This window comes from Sorex fumeus, unplaced genomic scaffold (assembly GCF_029834395.1).
Source record: "Sorex fumeus unplaced genomic scaffold, SorFum_2.1 ptg000030l, whole genome shotgun sequence".
Lineage (NCBI taxonomy): Eukaryota > Metazoa > Chordata > Mammalia > Eulipotyphla > Soricidae > Sorex > Sorex fumeus.
This window is the reverse complement of record NW_026606087.1, coordinates 4,270,482-4,288,897: the sequence shown is the minus strand read 5'-3', so window position 1 is coordinate 4,288,897 and position 18,416 is coordinate 4,270,482. Positions and strand designations below refer to the sequence as shown.

Genomic DNA, 18,416 nt, shown 5'->3' with positions numbered 1-18,416 from the left:
CAAACACAATAAAGATCAAGGTAAATGCAGGATGTTTCATCTGAGTAAGAGCCAAGAAGACTGACTGACTGAAAAAAGGGTCTCTACCAGATAGCTCTGAAGCTAAAAAATCAAATACTGCTAAGCCTTCTGCTGAATATACTGGCCTCATTTCTAAAATGTTTACATTTCAAATGAACCTAAAGGTGTCATATTCATATTCTTTACTCACAATTAAACTATATTCTGAATCAGTCCTTCAAAAAGACGTCAGAGAAAACTAATAATACCCTACTTTGTCTAATTAAATGATTTTAAACTCATAAAGCACTCTAAGGGAAAAACTAACGTGCAAAAGAAAATGAGGACAAACAAGTTCAGAGAAGATAAGTTCTTCATGCTGTGTTTAAGAGTTAGAGATTATATCAATTGAGGTCAGGTAAAGAAAGAGATGAAGAGTACATCAGCCCCAACACCTTCTTCTAGAAAAAAATTAAGTAACAAGGACTGAATGTATAGTATGATATAAGCACCCAAAAAGAGACCTTATTAAATATTCTGAACACAGCAAAGAAAAAAAAGGAGTTATGGAAGGGAGGGAAGGAGACAGAGAGGCAGGTACACAAACCAAAAACCCAGCCATAAAAAATGAGTTATTAAAGATTAAAAAATATTCTGAATAGAACAAAATTGGGGATACATTATGAAAGAAAAATATTTGTGAATCTAAATACATAGCAATAGCCATTATCCAAAATAGAAAATTTAAAAAGTAGAGCATGAGTTAAGTGATAAATCAATTTTAATGCCTAAACATATATATACATAGACAGAATCCATATAGAAAGGCAAGAACTGAAAAAAACATTTGTAATCTCGACATTTCCCAAAAATGTAATGAAAGCTACAAACTCACAGATACAAAATGCACACTAAACTACCAAACACATTCATTGAAAAAATAAAACTCAAAAGAAATACAAAGCAAAAATCTCTATAACCTACAGAAGCACTGCACTGTAGCACTGTCCTGTTCATCAGTTTGCTCGAGCAGGCCCAGTAACGTCTCCATTGTGAGACTTGTTACTGTGTTTGGCATATGAATACGTCACAGGTAGCTCACCAGACTGTGCCGTGCGGGCAAGATATTCTAGGTAGCTTGCCGGGCTCTCCAAGAGGGGTGAAGGAATTGAACCCGGGTTTGTCAGTCAGCCGCGTGCAAGAGTAAATGCCTTACTGCCGTAGAAACACTTCAAAAATCAAAGGGAAAATGCATTTTCAGATAAACATAATACTGATGCACTAATTTATAAGAAACAAGCCTATACAACAAATATGGAAAAAGAATCCTTTGAACAGAAAGAGAAAAAAACCCAGATGAGGGGCCGGAGAGACATAGTGCTTGCTTACCACATGGCCTACCTGCATTTAATTTCTGGCACTGCATATGGTCCCCTAAGCCCACCAGTGAGTAAGCCCTAAGCACCACTACATGTGGACCAAACACAAATAAAAAATTCTAGATAAAAATATAAAAACCACACAAAGAAATAACACAGAAATAGTAGCTACCTGGGAAAATAAATCACTTTTTTGTTTTCTTTTACATTTAATTAATTTTAACAATAATAATATACTGTGTGGTTCACTAAATACAACTTGAAAACAGAAGAACAATTCTGTAAAGCTGTTTTCTATACAATAAATTGAAATGTACACTACAATAAAGATGAAGACATTCTAATACAACCACTGAAGGAAAGAAAGAATAATGTTAGGAGCCACAGATATAGCACAGAAATTAAGGAACTTATATATTGCATGTAGCAAATTGAGTTGGGCTGGAGTAACAGCACAGCGGGTAGTGCGTTTGCCTTGTACACAGCAACCGTGGCCGACCCGAGTTTCGATTCCTCCACCCTTCTCGGAGAACTCCGCAAGCTACCCGTGACGTATTCGATATGCCAAACACAGTAACAACAAAGTCTCACAATGGAGATGTTACTGGGCCCGCTCGAGAAAATCGATGAACAACGGGAGGACAGTGACAGTGACAGCAAATTGGGTTCAATCCTAAACACCACATATTTCCAAGCCCCAAACCAGCAGCCCCTGAGCATAGAACCAGGAGTAGTTTAAACACTTCCCTCTGCAGTCCCCTTCCCCTCAAAGAATAACTAGTTAAACTAACAAAGGGGATGAAACATACACAAAGATACACAGAGGACCAAAAAAAGGGTTGAACTCTAAGAGGTTGAGGAAATTAGAACAAAATGGATGAACAGAAAGTAAATAGCAAGATGACAGACTTAAACATATCTATAATCACATTAAGATTAGATATAAATGCCAAATCCAACTATACATTTCCTGCAGGAAACAAATTTAAATGTCACACACACACACACACACACACACACACACAAAGGCAGAGAGCTATCTCAACAGATGGGTCACATATCTAAATGAGAGAGAGCCCAGTTCAATCCAGGACACCACATGGTTCGCCCAAAGCACAACTGGGTGACCCAAAAATAAAAATAGAACGAAAAAAGTTCACTATAAAAGGTAAAGACAGAACTTATTAAAATTAATCAAAAGAAAATAAGACTGGTTATATTAATATAAAAAATTAGATAACAGACAAAGAATTACAAATAATACTGAAGAATTTTCATAAAGGGCATAAATTCACTATAGCACTTGCCTTGCATGCAGCTGACACAGGTTCAATCCCCAACACCGCATATGGTCCCCAAGACCACCAAGAGTGTCTGAGTGCAAAGAGAGCCCAAGTATGCTCTGAACACTACTAGGTGTGGTTAAAAAACAACACCCCCCAAAAAAAAATAACAACTGTGTTTCTATATATTAGCAATGAAAAATCAGACACTAAAAATTTTAAAACATCATTTACAATAGCTTCAAAACCAGAAGAATAAATCTAACAAAAGCTCTGAAAGACAAATGGAAAGCTATAACTCTGATGGAATAAAAGATGACCTAAAAAAAGTGGAAAAATTTATCATGTTTGTAAACCAAGAAGTCTCAGTAAAGATGTCAATTCTTCCAAGTTTATCTAAAGATATAATTCTAATTGAAACAAAGCTAGTTTCTTTGGCAAGGTGAATAAACTGATTCTAAAATTCATATGGAGGATCGGAAAGGTAACACAGTAGGTAAGGTGTTTGCTTGCCTTAAAAAACTAAATTAAGAGTGACTATCAAACATTAAGTCAATTTGGGAGTGGAGATATGACAGCAGTTAAGGTGCCTGCCTTGTACATGGCCAACCTGGGGCTGACAGGGATTAGATTCCCCACTCCCTGAGTGTTGGAGCCAGAAGTAAGACCAGAGCACTGCTGAGTGTGGCCCAAATACAAAACAAAATCAAATGTTAGTGAATATATCTGTATATACCAAGATTTTAAAAAGAAGTCATATGGGGCCAGAGCAATAGCACAGCAGGTAGTCTGTTTGCCTTGCACACGACTAACCCAGGGTCAATTCCCGGCATCCCTTGTGCAGTATATAGTTATATGATGCCTTTTTTTTGGGGGGGGGGTTGTTTGGGGGCCACACCCAGCTGTGCTCAGGGATTACTCCTGGCTCTGTACTCAGGAATTATTCCTGGCATGGGGGAGTAATTTGGGGGAACAATGGGACACCGGAGATGAAACCTGGACTGGCCGCATGCAGGATAAGAGTCTTAACCCTCTTTACTGATAGTACTTTCTGTGTGAGGTATTCCTTCCTTATCTTTAAATAGTCCTAGCAATTAACACCAAAATCAAGTATATAGTATTAAATACTTTGTTTTTTCATTTAGCTGAAGTTACAGAGTATACCAACTTTCAGAAATACCTATTTCCCTTTGTTATTTATTTGTTAACAAGCACTATATTGTTGTAGTTACTGTGTGGTGTGTAAAAATATTACTGAGCTTTATAGTTTTATGGTAGCACTGTCCCCCCATTGTTCATTGATTTGCTAGAGCGGGCCCAGTAACGTCTCCATTGTGAGACTTCTTGTTACTGTGTTTGGCATATCGAATACGTCACAGATAGCTTCCCAGGCTTTGCCGTGCAAGTGAGATACTCTGGATAGCTTGCTGCGCTCTCTGAGAGGGCGCAGGAATCAAACTCGGTTCAGCCCAGTTGGCTGCGTGCAAGGCAAACACCCTACCTGCTGTGCTATCGCACCATATATAAATATAGCATATATAAATATATGGTATTTATATTTTTAATAACTGAGCAAATTCTAAAACACTATCTAGGTCAGACAAAGTACAAGGGTTAAGACACTTGCCTTACATGCACCTGACCTGGTTCAAGCACTGCATGATCCTGGTAACATAGAACTGAAAGCAGCCTTCACACACTGGTGGGTGTCGCCCCAAACTAACCCTTCAAAGGACAATTTTTTTTTGGATGGTGTGGGAATAGTTTAAGGAGCTTAAGTGTCTATCTTATATGGAGACCCAGTATCACATGGTCCCCTGAGCATGTGATGATAAAGTAAACATCCTTGTAAATTTCAGAAGCTGTCCATTCAAATTAGTTTAAAATACTAACTTCAATCCTATTTTTATCTGAAAATATAAGTTGTTCCTTTTACCACGCCAACACCATGTTCCAACTTTTAAAACTAACCCTTTTAAAATAAAGTATAAGCAACTGACTACTGGAATCCCCAGTATCACTTATGGTCTCCTAAGGACTGCCTGAGGTTACAGAGGCAGACACAGTTCCTGAGTACTGCTAGGTGTGGCTTCAAAACAGAGGTCAGGGAGGTATCTGGGGGCAAAAGAGGGATTTAGTCCATACTGGCTGTGTTCAGGGCTTATTCCTAGCTCTGTGTTCAGGTACCACTCCTAGTAGTGCTTAGGGGACCATATGAGGGGGTGTCATGGATTGAACTCAGGTTGGCTGTACACAAGGCAAGTGTCTTACCCACTGTACTCTCTCTCTCTAGTACTGGGGAAATTTTTTAAATTAAATATATTTTGAAGCAATTTTCATATGCTTTTTATGAGCATTATAATATATTAAAATCTGATAAATTAAATCATGGGCCAAATACAAATGATTACCTAATTTTATAAATTTTAATTAGAACACAGTCATGCCCCATTCATTTATATACTGCTTATGGCTATTTTCATTCTTAAATGAAAAATGGGTTGTAAGAGAGACAATGTAATCCATACAAGCAAAATTATCAACCAGGGCAGAGACAGCTCAGCAGTCAAGGACAAGTATATCAAGAACAAGTTCAAACCCTGGCACCACATGGCCCCCAAGCACTGTTTGGGAGTCCTATATATATATATATATATATAAAATACAATATATAAAAGTTGAAGTATATACACATATTTATATTTTTATATATTTTGAGCTTTTTTTTTAATAGAACATGGTTTTTAACCCCTGTGCTAAGTATCAGAAATTCTGATAATAACTAATAGTAAAGTTTTGTAATCAACAGTCCCAAAATGTAATGCAAATTTCTCTTCTTGGGAGGAGTCATCAATTTAGCCCCTTCTAGAAGTGATTTATTTTTTTGTTTTGTTTTGGGTCACACCTGGCAATGCACAGGGGTTACCCCGGCTCTGCACTCAGGAATTACCCCTGGCAGTGCTCAGGGGACTATATGGGATGCTGGGAATCGAACCAGGGTCGGCTGCGTACAAGGCAAATGCCCTACCCACTGTGCTATTGCTCAGCCCAAGTGTTTTATTCTTTAGCTAATAATATGGGCTGTTATCCAAGAAAAAGCACTGGTTAATAAAATCTTAATAAGGAGTGGGCTAAGCTCTCAAAAGCTATATGATAAAATCTACTGTTTGATATATTTCCCTTTCATAGTTATATTTAAAATGACATTCAGATTCCAGATTATCCCAGTTTAAAAGACAGCTTTAGCAAGAAAATACAGCTCAGGAGCAGGAGCAATAGTATAGTGGGTAGAGTACTTGCTTATATGCAGCCAAGCCTGACAGCATATATGGACCACAGAATGCTGTAAGGAATAAGCCTAGAGCACCACCTGGTCTGGCCCTAAAACAAAAGAAAATACAGAGCACTAGAATTTTGACTAGTCCTACTAAATCCTGGTATCTTTCTCTTCTTCCCAAAGTTCCAGGGTCAGACATATCAGCAACCCTTTTGCAGCAGAAACAATAACAGTAGCAAGTTTGATATGTCATTAACTGGCCACTCTAAGAGCATCTTTTCTTTCAAGTAACATAAAGCATTTACCTAAAATATGAAAAAAAAATTGCCAGAAAGCACCACTGATGAACAAACTTTAATATTTTACTATCAAAGTAAAAGTTTACTTGATAAAAATTAAAGAAACATAGTAGGGAATAACACGCCCAAGGCAACAGAAACTGAGAACTGTTATTCAGCAGAAAGTTTCAAAAATGGGAAGACAGCACAGGACAGACTGAGACACTGGAGGAAAGAAGCAAACACTCTAGTGGGGTATGATGCTGGAAACTTTTATGCATGAAACCCTACATAAGTTTCATAAACCACAGTGTTCAATGAACCATGTGTTAGTGCAATCCCCATGTTACCAAACTGAGGTACCACATCTCCCTGGCCTTGGGATGTGGCTCAGTTGTAAAGCACTTGCCTTGCAACACTGAGCAGTCCTGGGTTCCGTTCCTGGCATTGCAAGAAAGTTTCAGCTTTTCCTATGATAGAACCTTAATCCAGCCTATCAGGAATAGCTAAATTGCACTGGTTAATCTGCCCGATAGATCCCCCACATTCCCATAAAGTAACCTTGTAATAATAATAAATATGCTCTTTGTCTAATATAACTTTCTATTCCCTCTTTCTTCTCAGATATCTTCACTTTGTACTAGTCATCAAGTGATCCAGCTAGTTTGGACATTGCCTCGTTTGAATTGACATTTAATCAAATAATTTCTCCAAAGTTTTAATATGCCTGTTCATATTTTTAAAAAGACCTACGAGTTTAATTTCTGAGCTCAGGTTTTTAACCTCCTATATATCTGATCTTGGGATAGCACAGTGGTAGGGCGTCTGCCTTGCACACAGTTGGCCCAGCCGACCCGGGTTCAATTCCTAGGCCCCTCTCAGAGAGCCCAGTAAGCTACTGAGAGTACCTCAGCCCGCACAGCAAAGCCTGGCAAGCTACCCGCGACGCATTCAATATGCCAAACACAGTAACAAGAAGTCTCACGATGGAGACGTTACTGGGCCCGCTCAGCAAATCGATAAACAATGGAAGTACAGTGCTACAGTGCTACATATCTAGATCAAACTAAGACAATTTTCTTCTCCAAAGAACAGTTTTTCACATACATGAAAAAAGTTTCTACTTGTGAGATTCTTTAACATCCACCAGAGTAGCCCATGAATACAATTTTAAGTTCTTAGTACCTTAAGTTGATACGTCTTTCTACTTCAGAACTAAATACAAAGGCTTTTTCCCCCCATCAATTACAACAAAGTATTTGAGAGAAAAAAGAGAAGTGGAAAAATGACAATGATAACAATGATACTATATATTAACTTATTATTATTATTGCAGTGGCAAGGTTTCACACATGCAAAGCAAGTACTCTACCACTAAGTCACATCTTTGCTTTTTTTTTTTTTGCTTTTTGGGTCACACCTGTGCATTACTCCTGGCTCTGCAATCAGGAATTACTCCTGACAGTGCGCGGGGGACCATATGAGATGCTGGGATTCGAACCCAGGTCGGCCACGTGTCAGGCAAACATCCTATCTACTGTATTATCGCTCCAGCCTCTAAGCCACATCTTTGGTCCAACAGCTTTTACAGGCAGCTCCTGTAAGTTGTTTCAGTGGCTTAGAAAACAACTAGTATACATTTTTGATAATAGTATTAAAATTTATTATTATTGCCATTACTATTAATAGTGACTAAATATTAATGATTAATTTTACTTTCTCATCAACAAAACGTTTCCTCAGAAAAAAGAGAGGAATTTTTTTCTTCCTTCACTGTCATGTACTATTATGATTTCCTTGAAAATCTTTGTAAATAGAAGAAATTCCTCTGCTTGGTCTGGTATTGTTTGTTAAGTTTTACCTCACTTGGGTTCCTTTTTCAAATTTTTGTTTCAGCTACACCCAACAACCAGCAATGCTCAGAGGTTACTCCTGGCTTTGCACCCAGGAATTACTCGTGGATGTGTTGGGGGACCATTTGGGATGCCAGGGATCAAACCCAGTTGATCACAAGCAAAGCAAATAAATGCCCTAATCACTGTTGTATCACTCCAGCCCCATTTTCTAATTTTAAAAAAGGTGTCTTTTCTATGTTCTATAAGACATTTTATTTACTTGCTTTGTTCTGAAAGAAGTGATATTTAAAGAATTCACTGTATAATCACAATAAAAATCTTTGAGATTCTTATTGAAAAGAGAGGAGAGGAGAGAGAGAGAGAGAGAGAGAGAGAGAGAGGGAGAGAGAGAGGGAGAGGGAGAGGGAGAGGGAGAGAGAGAGAGAAGAAAAGTGCCTTATAGGCAGGGGTGGGGTAGAGGGAAATTGGGGATACTGGTGGTGGGAAGTGGACACTGGTGAAGAGACAGGTGTTGGAACACTGTATGACTGAAACCTGATCATGAACAACTTTCTAACTGTGTATCTCACTGTGATTCAATAAATTTTTTTAAAAGAATTTTTCTATAGAAAAAAGTATTTAAATTTTTTCTTTAATCCCTTAAGACATTCTTCACTTTTAGGGGAGAAAAAAATATATATATAGCAAAGAGAAGCCAAAGTGATAGTATAGTGGACAGGGCACTTGCCTTAACTCAGCCAATCTGAGTTTGATTCCTGGCACCCCATATGGTCCCCCAAGTCCTGCCATGAGTGCTCCCTGAGCACAGTGCAAGAATTAATCCCTGAGCACTGCCAAGCATGATCCAAAAAGCAAAAACACAATGTATGCTAAGCAATCACAATGAGCTCTCTGATGGTCAAATAAAAATTGGTGGAATTTACAAAATAAAAAATACATCAAACATGAGACTTAAAGAATTATACTATCCAATACTATTTCTTAGCATAAATAGGTAAATTATGTAACAGCATATGTAGTAATATCTCAAGAAACATTAAGTATTTGACTTTATATTATATATTATATATATGCAGAAAATTATATTATTTTTCTTTTGATTCTAATATTTTAATTTTATCCTGTGCTTTTCAGTACTTATCAAATTTATATGAATATCACTTTTACAATAACAGACATTTTTAAAAAGGAATCATTAGAAACATCTATAAAGACATAAAGATTTGCTTAAGAGTTCTGCCTTCATATCTAAAACTTAAACACTCTTGAATTCCAAACTCTTGAATCACATACACATACACACAGAGCCAATACAAAGAATACCACTAGTAATTACGTAAAAAGGTCTTGCCAGCAAGATGACAAAACTTTCAAAAATTAAGAAGCAAAAATCACAAGAACATCCTCTCATCTCCAGGAAAAGGCAATATGAATCATTTAAGGATTTAAAAAACAAAAAACTTCTTAAAAGTTATATTTCCCCCAGTCAAACTATCAGTAGGACAGGGGTACTTAAGACAAGAAAAAAGTTTAGTCAAATATTTTAAATTGTGCTAAAATTTTCTAATAAATAATGGCATTTCTTAAAATTTTAAATCATACTCATAAGAACAATTTATTAAATTTCTACTTGCAATAAACTTATTTGCTTACTCTATTTTAACAGCATCATCTAGGCATATCCTATTCAATGACTGTATTCTAAAAGACCAGAAAGTCATTCTAATCAATTAAAATATTTTCAAATAAATATATTTGGTTCTGTGAAGTACTACTACATAACTGATCCATCTTATCCTTTATTCATGTGAAAGTAAAAATACACTGAACTTCTCTAGGAAATTATTTCATTATCTTAAATTTTATTTTCCATATTCAAAAATTAGTCTTTCCTTAAATAACTTTTCTATACTTATAAATGCCAAGATAACACATTCAAGTTGTATGAAGTTCTATGACTGCAAATCCAATAAACATGAAAATAAAAACATACTCTTTAAGCAAATTGTAGCTAAATTACAATTAGTATATTTAAGATTTTTATATCCAAAATGTAAATGATAAAACAGACTTATCTCTCAATCTTTCATATCCATATATGTATATAATTATAACCCAGCAATATCATGTAATAAATGAATACACACCTTCCTTTAGCATATGCCAAAGTAGACACACAGAAACAAGAAAAAAATTTTGAAATCAGAGTAGATAGGAACTCTGCTTTTTCAAACAATGCAGCACTGAAAGCCAGGTCAGCATCCTTGGGCATTACTAGGAAACTTTAGCAGATCTGATATTTCCATTATCTTCAAGATTTCTCTGAACAATCAAACTCCCACTCTCTCCCTGCCTCACTTCAGACTTCCTTTAGCTTTCCTCTCTCTACTGTGTAATAATGCTGTTGCGGTTGTTTAGGCTATAAATGTTCAGAGATACAACCCCCTCTACATATTAATTCAGTTCATTTTCTCACAGACACTGACTCAGCCGTGGGTTGTGCAGCACTGACGTTTCTAACCAAACAGCATCGTGTGAGCTGTGATCGTCCCATTTCTTCATCTCTGTGCAGTGATTGGATATCGTAATTGACAGACAGGCTGAAGAAAACTCAGGAGATAAAGCTAGTGATATGTAGATGTTGTCAAATGCCATCTGTAAAGCTAATTCTAGCTCTGCCAGCTTGCTAGGTTTTAAAAAAACTAAAGATGCAGCTAAGTTTCTTTTTTTCAATGTTTTATTGTGTACCCACGTTCTGAGCAGTAAAGTTTCTCCTTAAAACTAGAAATTACACAGTAATAATACTTTTAATATTCACTCAAGAACTACTGTTTAAAACAACCAAAGTTTCCCATCTGTAAACTGCTGCTGGGACTGCCGAGGTGATTTGAAAGGGAAACTGGAAAGCTCATTCTTCACGCAGTCTCAGAAGAAATGAGCATGCGTATTTCTATGTGAGACTAAAACCTTGCGGCAAAGTCTGATGCTAAATGTATGATGCATTTATCTTTAGTAACCTGAGCAGACTGCAGATCTGAGTTTTAAATAGTTGTATTTGACCCAATTCAAATATTCAAGAGCTTTTAGCATGCTGCCTATTTAGACATTTTAACATTATATTGAAAAATGTTTTCTTTTTAAAAAGGAAAAAAAAATCTTCCCAAATTTTTAAAGAAGTTATAATTCTGGTCAAATACATCTAAAATAAACTTTAACCTCAGCAAGCTACCCAAACCCTCTAGATACGTATTAACACAACTACTCATAAACAAAGTTCATTGATTTTTAACTTTAATTAATTTGTATGCACTTGCAGAGGATCACAAGAATTCTGAAGCCCAAAGATGACAAAATTAGCTTCCCTGTCTTGTCTTCTACATCCGTATTAAATACGTCAAACTCACATTCAAAAGAAAATATATTAAAGTTGTACTAGATGAAAGAGAAATCATAAAGTTAGTAACACATACTATAGTAACCACTGGAGCAAGGGAGATGGATCAGAGGACTGAGGTCAGCCCAGATTCAATCCCCATCACCACGTGGTACCCCCTATCTGTTGTTCCTTTTACTCCTTTCTCTTCTCATCTAGAAAATGGGCATGACTGATACAACAATAGCGTGATTGATACAACAACAATAACCATCTTGCAATCATGAGATAAAATTAAGAAAATTAAGATTAAGAAAAGATTAATCAAAATTAAGAAAATCAAATTCTTAAGCCAACTAATTCTACATCAGGTATTGCCTGCCTATAAACTTCTTGTGTACAAGAGAAATAAAAATTTAAATCACTGTTTTGCCTAATTTTTCACTCAAATATCTAAATAAAGTATAAAAATCAGAAAGAAAACGTTAACAGTAGAGAGAAGCATACAGGGAACAAAATTAGTTATAAGCTGAAAATCTGAAGCTAGGGGTTAAGTATATGAGTTCATTTTACCTATTCTTGCTGCTTCGTAAATACCACAGTGTTATGTAAACATTTCAAAATAATGAATCTGTGTTTTGTAGATATTAGTTCTTCCATTGACAGCACTGGTGGCCATGGGAAGTTTGTTATTTTCAATTTTTTTTCTTTCTTTCTTTCTTTTTTTTTTTTTTTTTTTTTGCTTTTTGGGTCATACCTGGCAATGCACAGGGGTTACTCCTGGCTTTTCACTCCTGGCGATGCTTGGGGGACCATATGGGATTTTTAATTTTTTCACTCATTACTGGGGACAGTAATACAATCTATAGAGCTCTAGTTCTGACAGAAATTACCCCTAACTATGGATTAGTTTAGTCTTATTTTCACCGAGTTGCTCAGAATTCATTCTATGAACATTTACTATAACTCACTATCACAATTAGATGCCATACTGTCTTCTAAATGATCCATATGCAGATACTAAAAGCATCTGTGATGGCAATAACACTTCTAAAACTTGAACTAAACAAATCCTAAACTAAACAAGTATCTAAATGATACTTACTGAGCATAAGTTCTTAAAACCAGTTAATTTACTATTTTTATTACTAATAAAGGAGTAATACTAAAATTTTTTAATTATTAGTTAAAAATATACCATCTTAAAAAGTCGAACTGTGTTTTTTTTAAAATCTTTTTTGTGGGGACCACTCAGGGAGGTGCTCAGGGACTGTATGTGGAGCTGGGGATCAAACCCAGGCCAGCTGTATGCAAGCCCTACTGTACTAAGCCACTGTACTATCTATCCAGCCCATTTTAAGTATCCTAAGTTCTGGTCAGACATATGACACTAGAATGATGTATGCGATGAAACTATCATTAGTAGTATTATAATCACTGTTTAAATTTTTTTTATTTAAATTAGGAAATATTTGCAAATTACATGTTCCTAAATACAAAGGAATAAAAAGTGCCTAAGCCAGTTTCATGAAGTTAAAGTTCAAAGGATTTTACAGTCTTTTCGGTTTAAAAAAAAAAAATCCCAGTATGTATTTTTCTATTTATATTCCATTTATACTCCTCTTTACTGTTTTTCACTTAGCCCAATACTGTTGCGATCTACTTGAATAGAACACCAAGAAGTTACTGATGCTAAACACATCAAGAATAGCTATGTTTGCTACTAAAATACAGTAGTAAAATCGTGGCTAGCTTTTAGAACACAAATAATAGTTTATTTTTACCCTGGCACTACATAACGCAGTACTGTACATCAGCCAAAATACATGAAAAACTAGATATACATAATTCACTTGGAATAAAGTATATAACATATATGTACCTCACCAAATAATATACTATACCATTATAATCTTACAGATAAAATTATTATCCATAAACAGTACAGAGGAAATAAACTAGAAGAGCAAGTGATTTTTTGGCGGGGTCCCCACATTCAGAGGTGCTCAGGGGTTACTCCTGGCTCTGGACTCAAGAATTACTCCCAGCAGTGCACCAGGGACCAGATGGAATACCAGGGATCGAACCTGGGGCCACTGCATGCAAGGCAAGCATTCTACCTGCCTTACTGTAACTTGGCTCCTAGAACATCAACTGAAAAGCAGCAACCGCAAAAATGAGTAAAATCAAAAAGCACACATTTTGGTGTTCACTTGCAAATTAATAAATTCAATATTTTAGCTCTTACTCTATTAAAAGCCTGGCAAGCTCCCCGTGACGTATTCAATATGCCAAAAACAGTAACAAGTCTCACAATTTGTTGAGAGATGTTACTGGTGCCCGCTCGAGCAAATCGATGAACAACGGGAGGACAGTGCTACAGTGCTACCATATTAAAAAATTAAACATCTTATTGGTAAAAGTTAAAATCAACATACCCCATCCACAACAATAATGGACCTACACCACAGCTCCTGAACCTCTACTTGCTCCTCCGCCCTTCTAGTTATACTTCGTCACTGGGTAGAGATGGACAAAGAAGGAAAAGGGAAACCCTAAGTCTAATCACTCAAAGTCTTCCAGGGTGACAGAACTGCGATGATTCACCCTCAGCAAGCAGGAACACTAGAAAACCAATGGAGAAATATTGGTTCAATGAGAAGAACCCACCAACTTCAATGAGTGAAAACAACAAATACAGAAAGCACAAACACATCCAGCTCTGTAAAAAACGGCAGAAAATGACTTTAGTGACAACATGGTGAGGATGTTTAATTAGATCAAACAAACAATGATACAGGTAGTCAGCAAGGCACGATTAGAGGTGAAATGAGGAAACTACAAGTAGAAATTAAGACTATGGTAGGTGATGTAAAAATTTCATTAGAAGCTCTAAGCAACAAAATTACAGGAGCAGAAAAAAAGACTGAGGAGTACCCAGGTGAGTTGAAACCTCTAGAAAATTAACAAGATAGAAAAAAGTTTGAAAAGAAATTAACAATACACCAGAGAACTATGGGATGAGCTCAAGAAGAACAATATAATAATCGTTAAAGTCCCTGCAGACCAGAAAGGCAAATTTGATGAAGAACCAATATTTATACAGAGCTAGTTAAGAATTTCCCAGAGTTGTTGCAACGCTGCATGAAACCCAATCATGGATAACTCTGTAACTGTTTATCTCACTCAAAAATTAATAAAAATGATTTAAAAGACAATTTCCCAGAGTTGTGAAATACAAGCAACCAAATACAAGAAGTCAGAAGGGTCCCATCAAAAACAGACTCAACTAGGAAAATTCCTAGACACACTATGCTCAGAATGACAAAAACCTAAGACAGAAACAGAATACTGAAGGCAGTGAGATAAAACAAAAAACAAGGAAAAAAAAGAAAAAGAAAAAAACAACAAGAAAAACTTATACACGAAAAAAGTCCGTAAGACTGACATCAGATCTATCAAATAGACTATGAGCCAGGAAAGAATGACAGAATATAGTTCATTTCATTGAAGTTTCAAAATTCACAATTAAAGAACACCTCACCAAAATGTAATTATCTAGTTAGATTATCATCCAGATTCAAAAGAATGACAAAGTTTCATGAACAGGCAACAGCTTGGGGAACTTCAAACCAGTTTTACAAGAAAAGTTTAAGAAACTTCTTTAAAGAAAAAGACAACTTCCAAGCATGTAACACTGAGTATGGCACTCATTGACAGTGCTTATATTTGCCCTCTACTAAATTAAGAAAGGTATGTTAAATCCTGCTGAGCTATAGCACAGTGGTAGGGCATTTGCCTTACAAGCGGCCAACGTAGCCAACATGGCCAACCTGAGTTCGATTCCTCTGCCCCTCTCAAAGAGCCTGGCAAGCTACCGCGAGTATCTCGCCCACACAGCAAAGCCTGGCAAGCTACCTTGCCTGGCAAGGTACCGTGACATATTCAATATGCCAAAACAGTAACAAGTCTCACAATGGAGACATTACTGGGCCCGCTCGAGCAAACTGATGAACAATGGGAAGACAGTGACAGTGACTATGTTAAATCCTAGCTTGCCAAGGGACTTTGTACATTTCCAATAATGAAGGAACATCTCATTTTTATTGAATGTTCTCTATCTGATCAGTTTTCTTGTATATCCATAGAGAGCTATACTACAATCTTTTACTTACTAATGCAGACACTTAATAGTATGTGTACAGACTTATTTTTAAATATAAACCAATATTCCCTTTCTTGGGACAAAACACTGCTTTTATAGGCCTACTCATATTTCCCCCTACAAATTTTCTAAATTCTCTTCATTCCTACTAAATTTTACATTTATAGGTCTTACCATTTCATGTAAGCTCTAAAACATGCTAGCACAGAATTTTTTAAAGTTTTATTCATGAAAGGGAAGGCACAATTACCACAAGGAGATCCAAAAACAAAAATGCAATATATTTTAGATGCCACAATTAAAAACTTATTTATGTAAATTAGAAAATTCCATTTTATTAAGTGATTTGAATTTCTTATATGGATTAAAATCATAAGCACTCAGACATCACAAACTGATTTTTATTGATTTATTTTCTGATCATTGCACTTGCCATTCCTTTGAGTTTTGTTGGCACAGTATGACATAAATTTGTTCTGTGCTTGCTAAGGAAGCAGGTAGTGGGGTGGGAGGGAACTGAAGACACTGTTGGAGGGAAGGTCACAATGGCAGTGTGACTGGTGTTGGAACACTATATGCCAGAAACAACTCTATTATGAACAACTTTGTGAATCACAGTGTCTTAATAAAAGTTATTATTTTAAAAAATCAGTCATTAGTATTTCATAGCTACTGCAGCAGTTTCAAAGTACTATTTTTGGTAGGGGAAGGGAAGAGAGGGGAGGGGAGGGGGAAGGGAGGGGAGGGGGAAGGGAGGGGAGGGGAGGGGGAAGGGAGGGGAGGGGGAAGGGAGGGGAGGGGAGGGGGAGGGGAGGGGAGGGGAGGGGAGGGAAGTCAGGGGGCCAGAGAAATAGTACAGCAGGCAAGGAGTTTGTTTGTCCTGCACACAGCTGACCTGGATTTGATCCCTGGCACCTTGTATTGTCCCAAGTCCACCAGGAGTAGGTCAAACGCTGCTAGGTGCAGCCCATTAAACCCTTGGGGTGAAAAAAAGGATGTCAGGGGCTGGAGAGACAGTATAGCTAGTAGGATACATTAAATGATTTGAATTTCTTTACATGGGTTAAAAATCATACAGCAATCAAACATCACAAATTGATGTTCGCAAGATGCTATCTCCAGTTCAATTCCCAGCATCACGTACATTCATTCCCTTAATCACTACCAGAAGTGATCCCTGAGCAAAGCAGGAAATCTGGAGTACCACCAGGTGTGGCCCGGAAAAAAAAAAAATCAGTATCACAATATTTTTATTCTTTTCAAGAAAAATGATCTTGATTATCAGGAGAATTTTACATTCGTAACCAGGAGAATTTTACATTCAAGTTAACGTTCAATGATTTTCCCTAAAAATATTCATAAAGCATAATACATGATGAAAACATGCTTACATACCTGTAATCTGTGGTTTATGAGCTTCCAATCAACACCTTAAAATATCATATTGTATTTTAGACCATGTATTCCTCATTAAGTCAAAATGAAAACTTTAAAATACTATCAAGGGTCAGAAATGTCACTTCATGTTGAGCACATGTCTCACATGCGTACAGCCCTGGCACCACAAAAATCAAACCACCCACCCTCTTTTCCCTCCCAGTCCCTGGAAAGCAAAACAAAAGAATATTTTTAATATATAATGCCTCGTAAAATTAATTTTAATTGAACTTTAAATGAACTTATAGTCACTGTATAAAACAATTTTAGCATTAGGATTACAACACAATATAAATTCACATAATTTAAAATGCACGAAAGCAAAAGCAACACAAGTCTATAAATTATGTTGTATGATTTACATACACCTGTATTTAAGAGCACAAAGTAAATTCTTACTGTATAAAAATTAAAGAATTTTTTTATAAGGGGCTAATCTGTTTTAAGAGATGCCAATTACAGAACTTATATGTGAGGCCAACTAAAATTGTGACATTTAGAAACAAAAATAAAAATATATATAAATTTAAAAAGAAATGTGTTTCTAAATGCAATTTTAAGAGAAATATAAACATGCAAATATTTGGTGAAACACCTCCCATTTTCCAACAGGGTTTGCCAAACCAAATGCAGTTTCTTTATAAAAAAATCAACTTTATCACAGTTTTGATTTGTGAAGTACTTATTTTCTACCTACCTTGAATGTTTATAAAGTTTACGAGGTCTACTATGCAATTTCCGATCCCAATTCTCTGGATCACTGGAGTTACTGTCATAAAGATGAGGTCGTCCTGCCATCCCACTTCAAGCTTCCTCACACTACTGCTCTGAAAGCAGACATGTAGCACCCATAACCTACATAAGAGAGTAGTGTTGACCTTTAAGTCTGTTCCATGCAAAATAATAGCCACAGAATTTTACATACTTTCTGATATTTCTGTGACTTTTTATTAAATTATAAAATATAAGACATGCAGTAAAGGTCACAAATCATATCATTAAACACCAGGAATCCTTTTAGATGCTTTTCATTTTATTCTATTACACTTGCTAACCCTATGTAAATGTATAATAATGTGTTCTTTATACTCAGTAAATATATTAAACTGTCATCTGAGTATCTCATGTTTCTTACATCAATATAGTATGAAAAAAGGACAAAAAGTTTCACAGACTGATTTTTTTCAGACAAAATTATCACTTCAGATGCAATTCTTTTTTAGTTTTTGAGCTGCAACCAGTAGTATGGCTTACTCCTTGTCTCTGAGATTAGGGATCACTTTTAGTGGGGCTTAGAGAAACATACAGGATGTCAGAGATTGAACCTGGGTCAGTCACCAGGAAGAAAATTGCTCTATCTGCTATACT

The 18,416-nt window shown here is 36.2% G+C and overlaps 1 protein-coding gene across 4 annotated transcripts in view; it reads right to left on the bottom strand.

The window, feature by feature from the left end:
* Nucleotides 1–18,416, bottom strand: part of BTBD10 (BTB domain containing 10) — a 70,573-nt gene that overhangs the window by 25,243 nt on the left and 26,914 nt on the right. For 2 of the 4 annotated variants that reach the window (XM_056115856.1, XM_056115857.1), the window contains exon 2: nucleotides 17,746–17,903. The exons of 1 other annotated variant lie outside the window; for it this stretch is intronic. In XM_056115856.1, coding sequence (XP_055971831.1) covers nucleotides 17,746–17,846 — 101 coding nt within the window. In that variant the 5' untranslated portion in view covers nucleotides 17,847–17,903. Of the gene's footprint in view, nucleotides 1–10,220; nucleotides 10,523–17,745; nucleotides 17,904–18,416 lie in introns of those variants that run through there. One more of the 4 variants, XM_056115855.1, reaches the window with a different exon arrangement.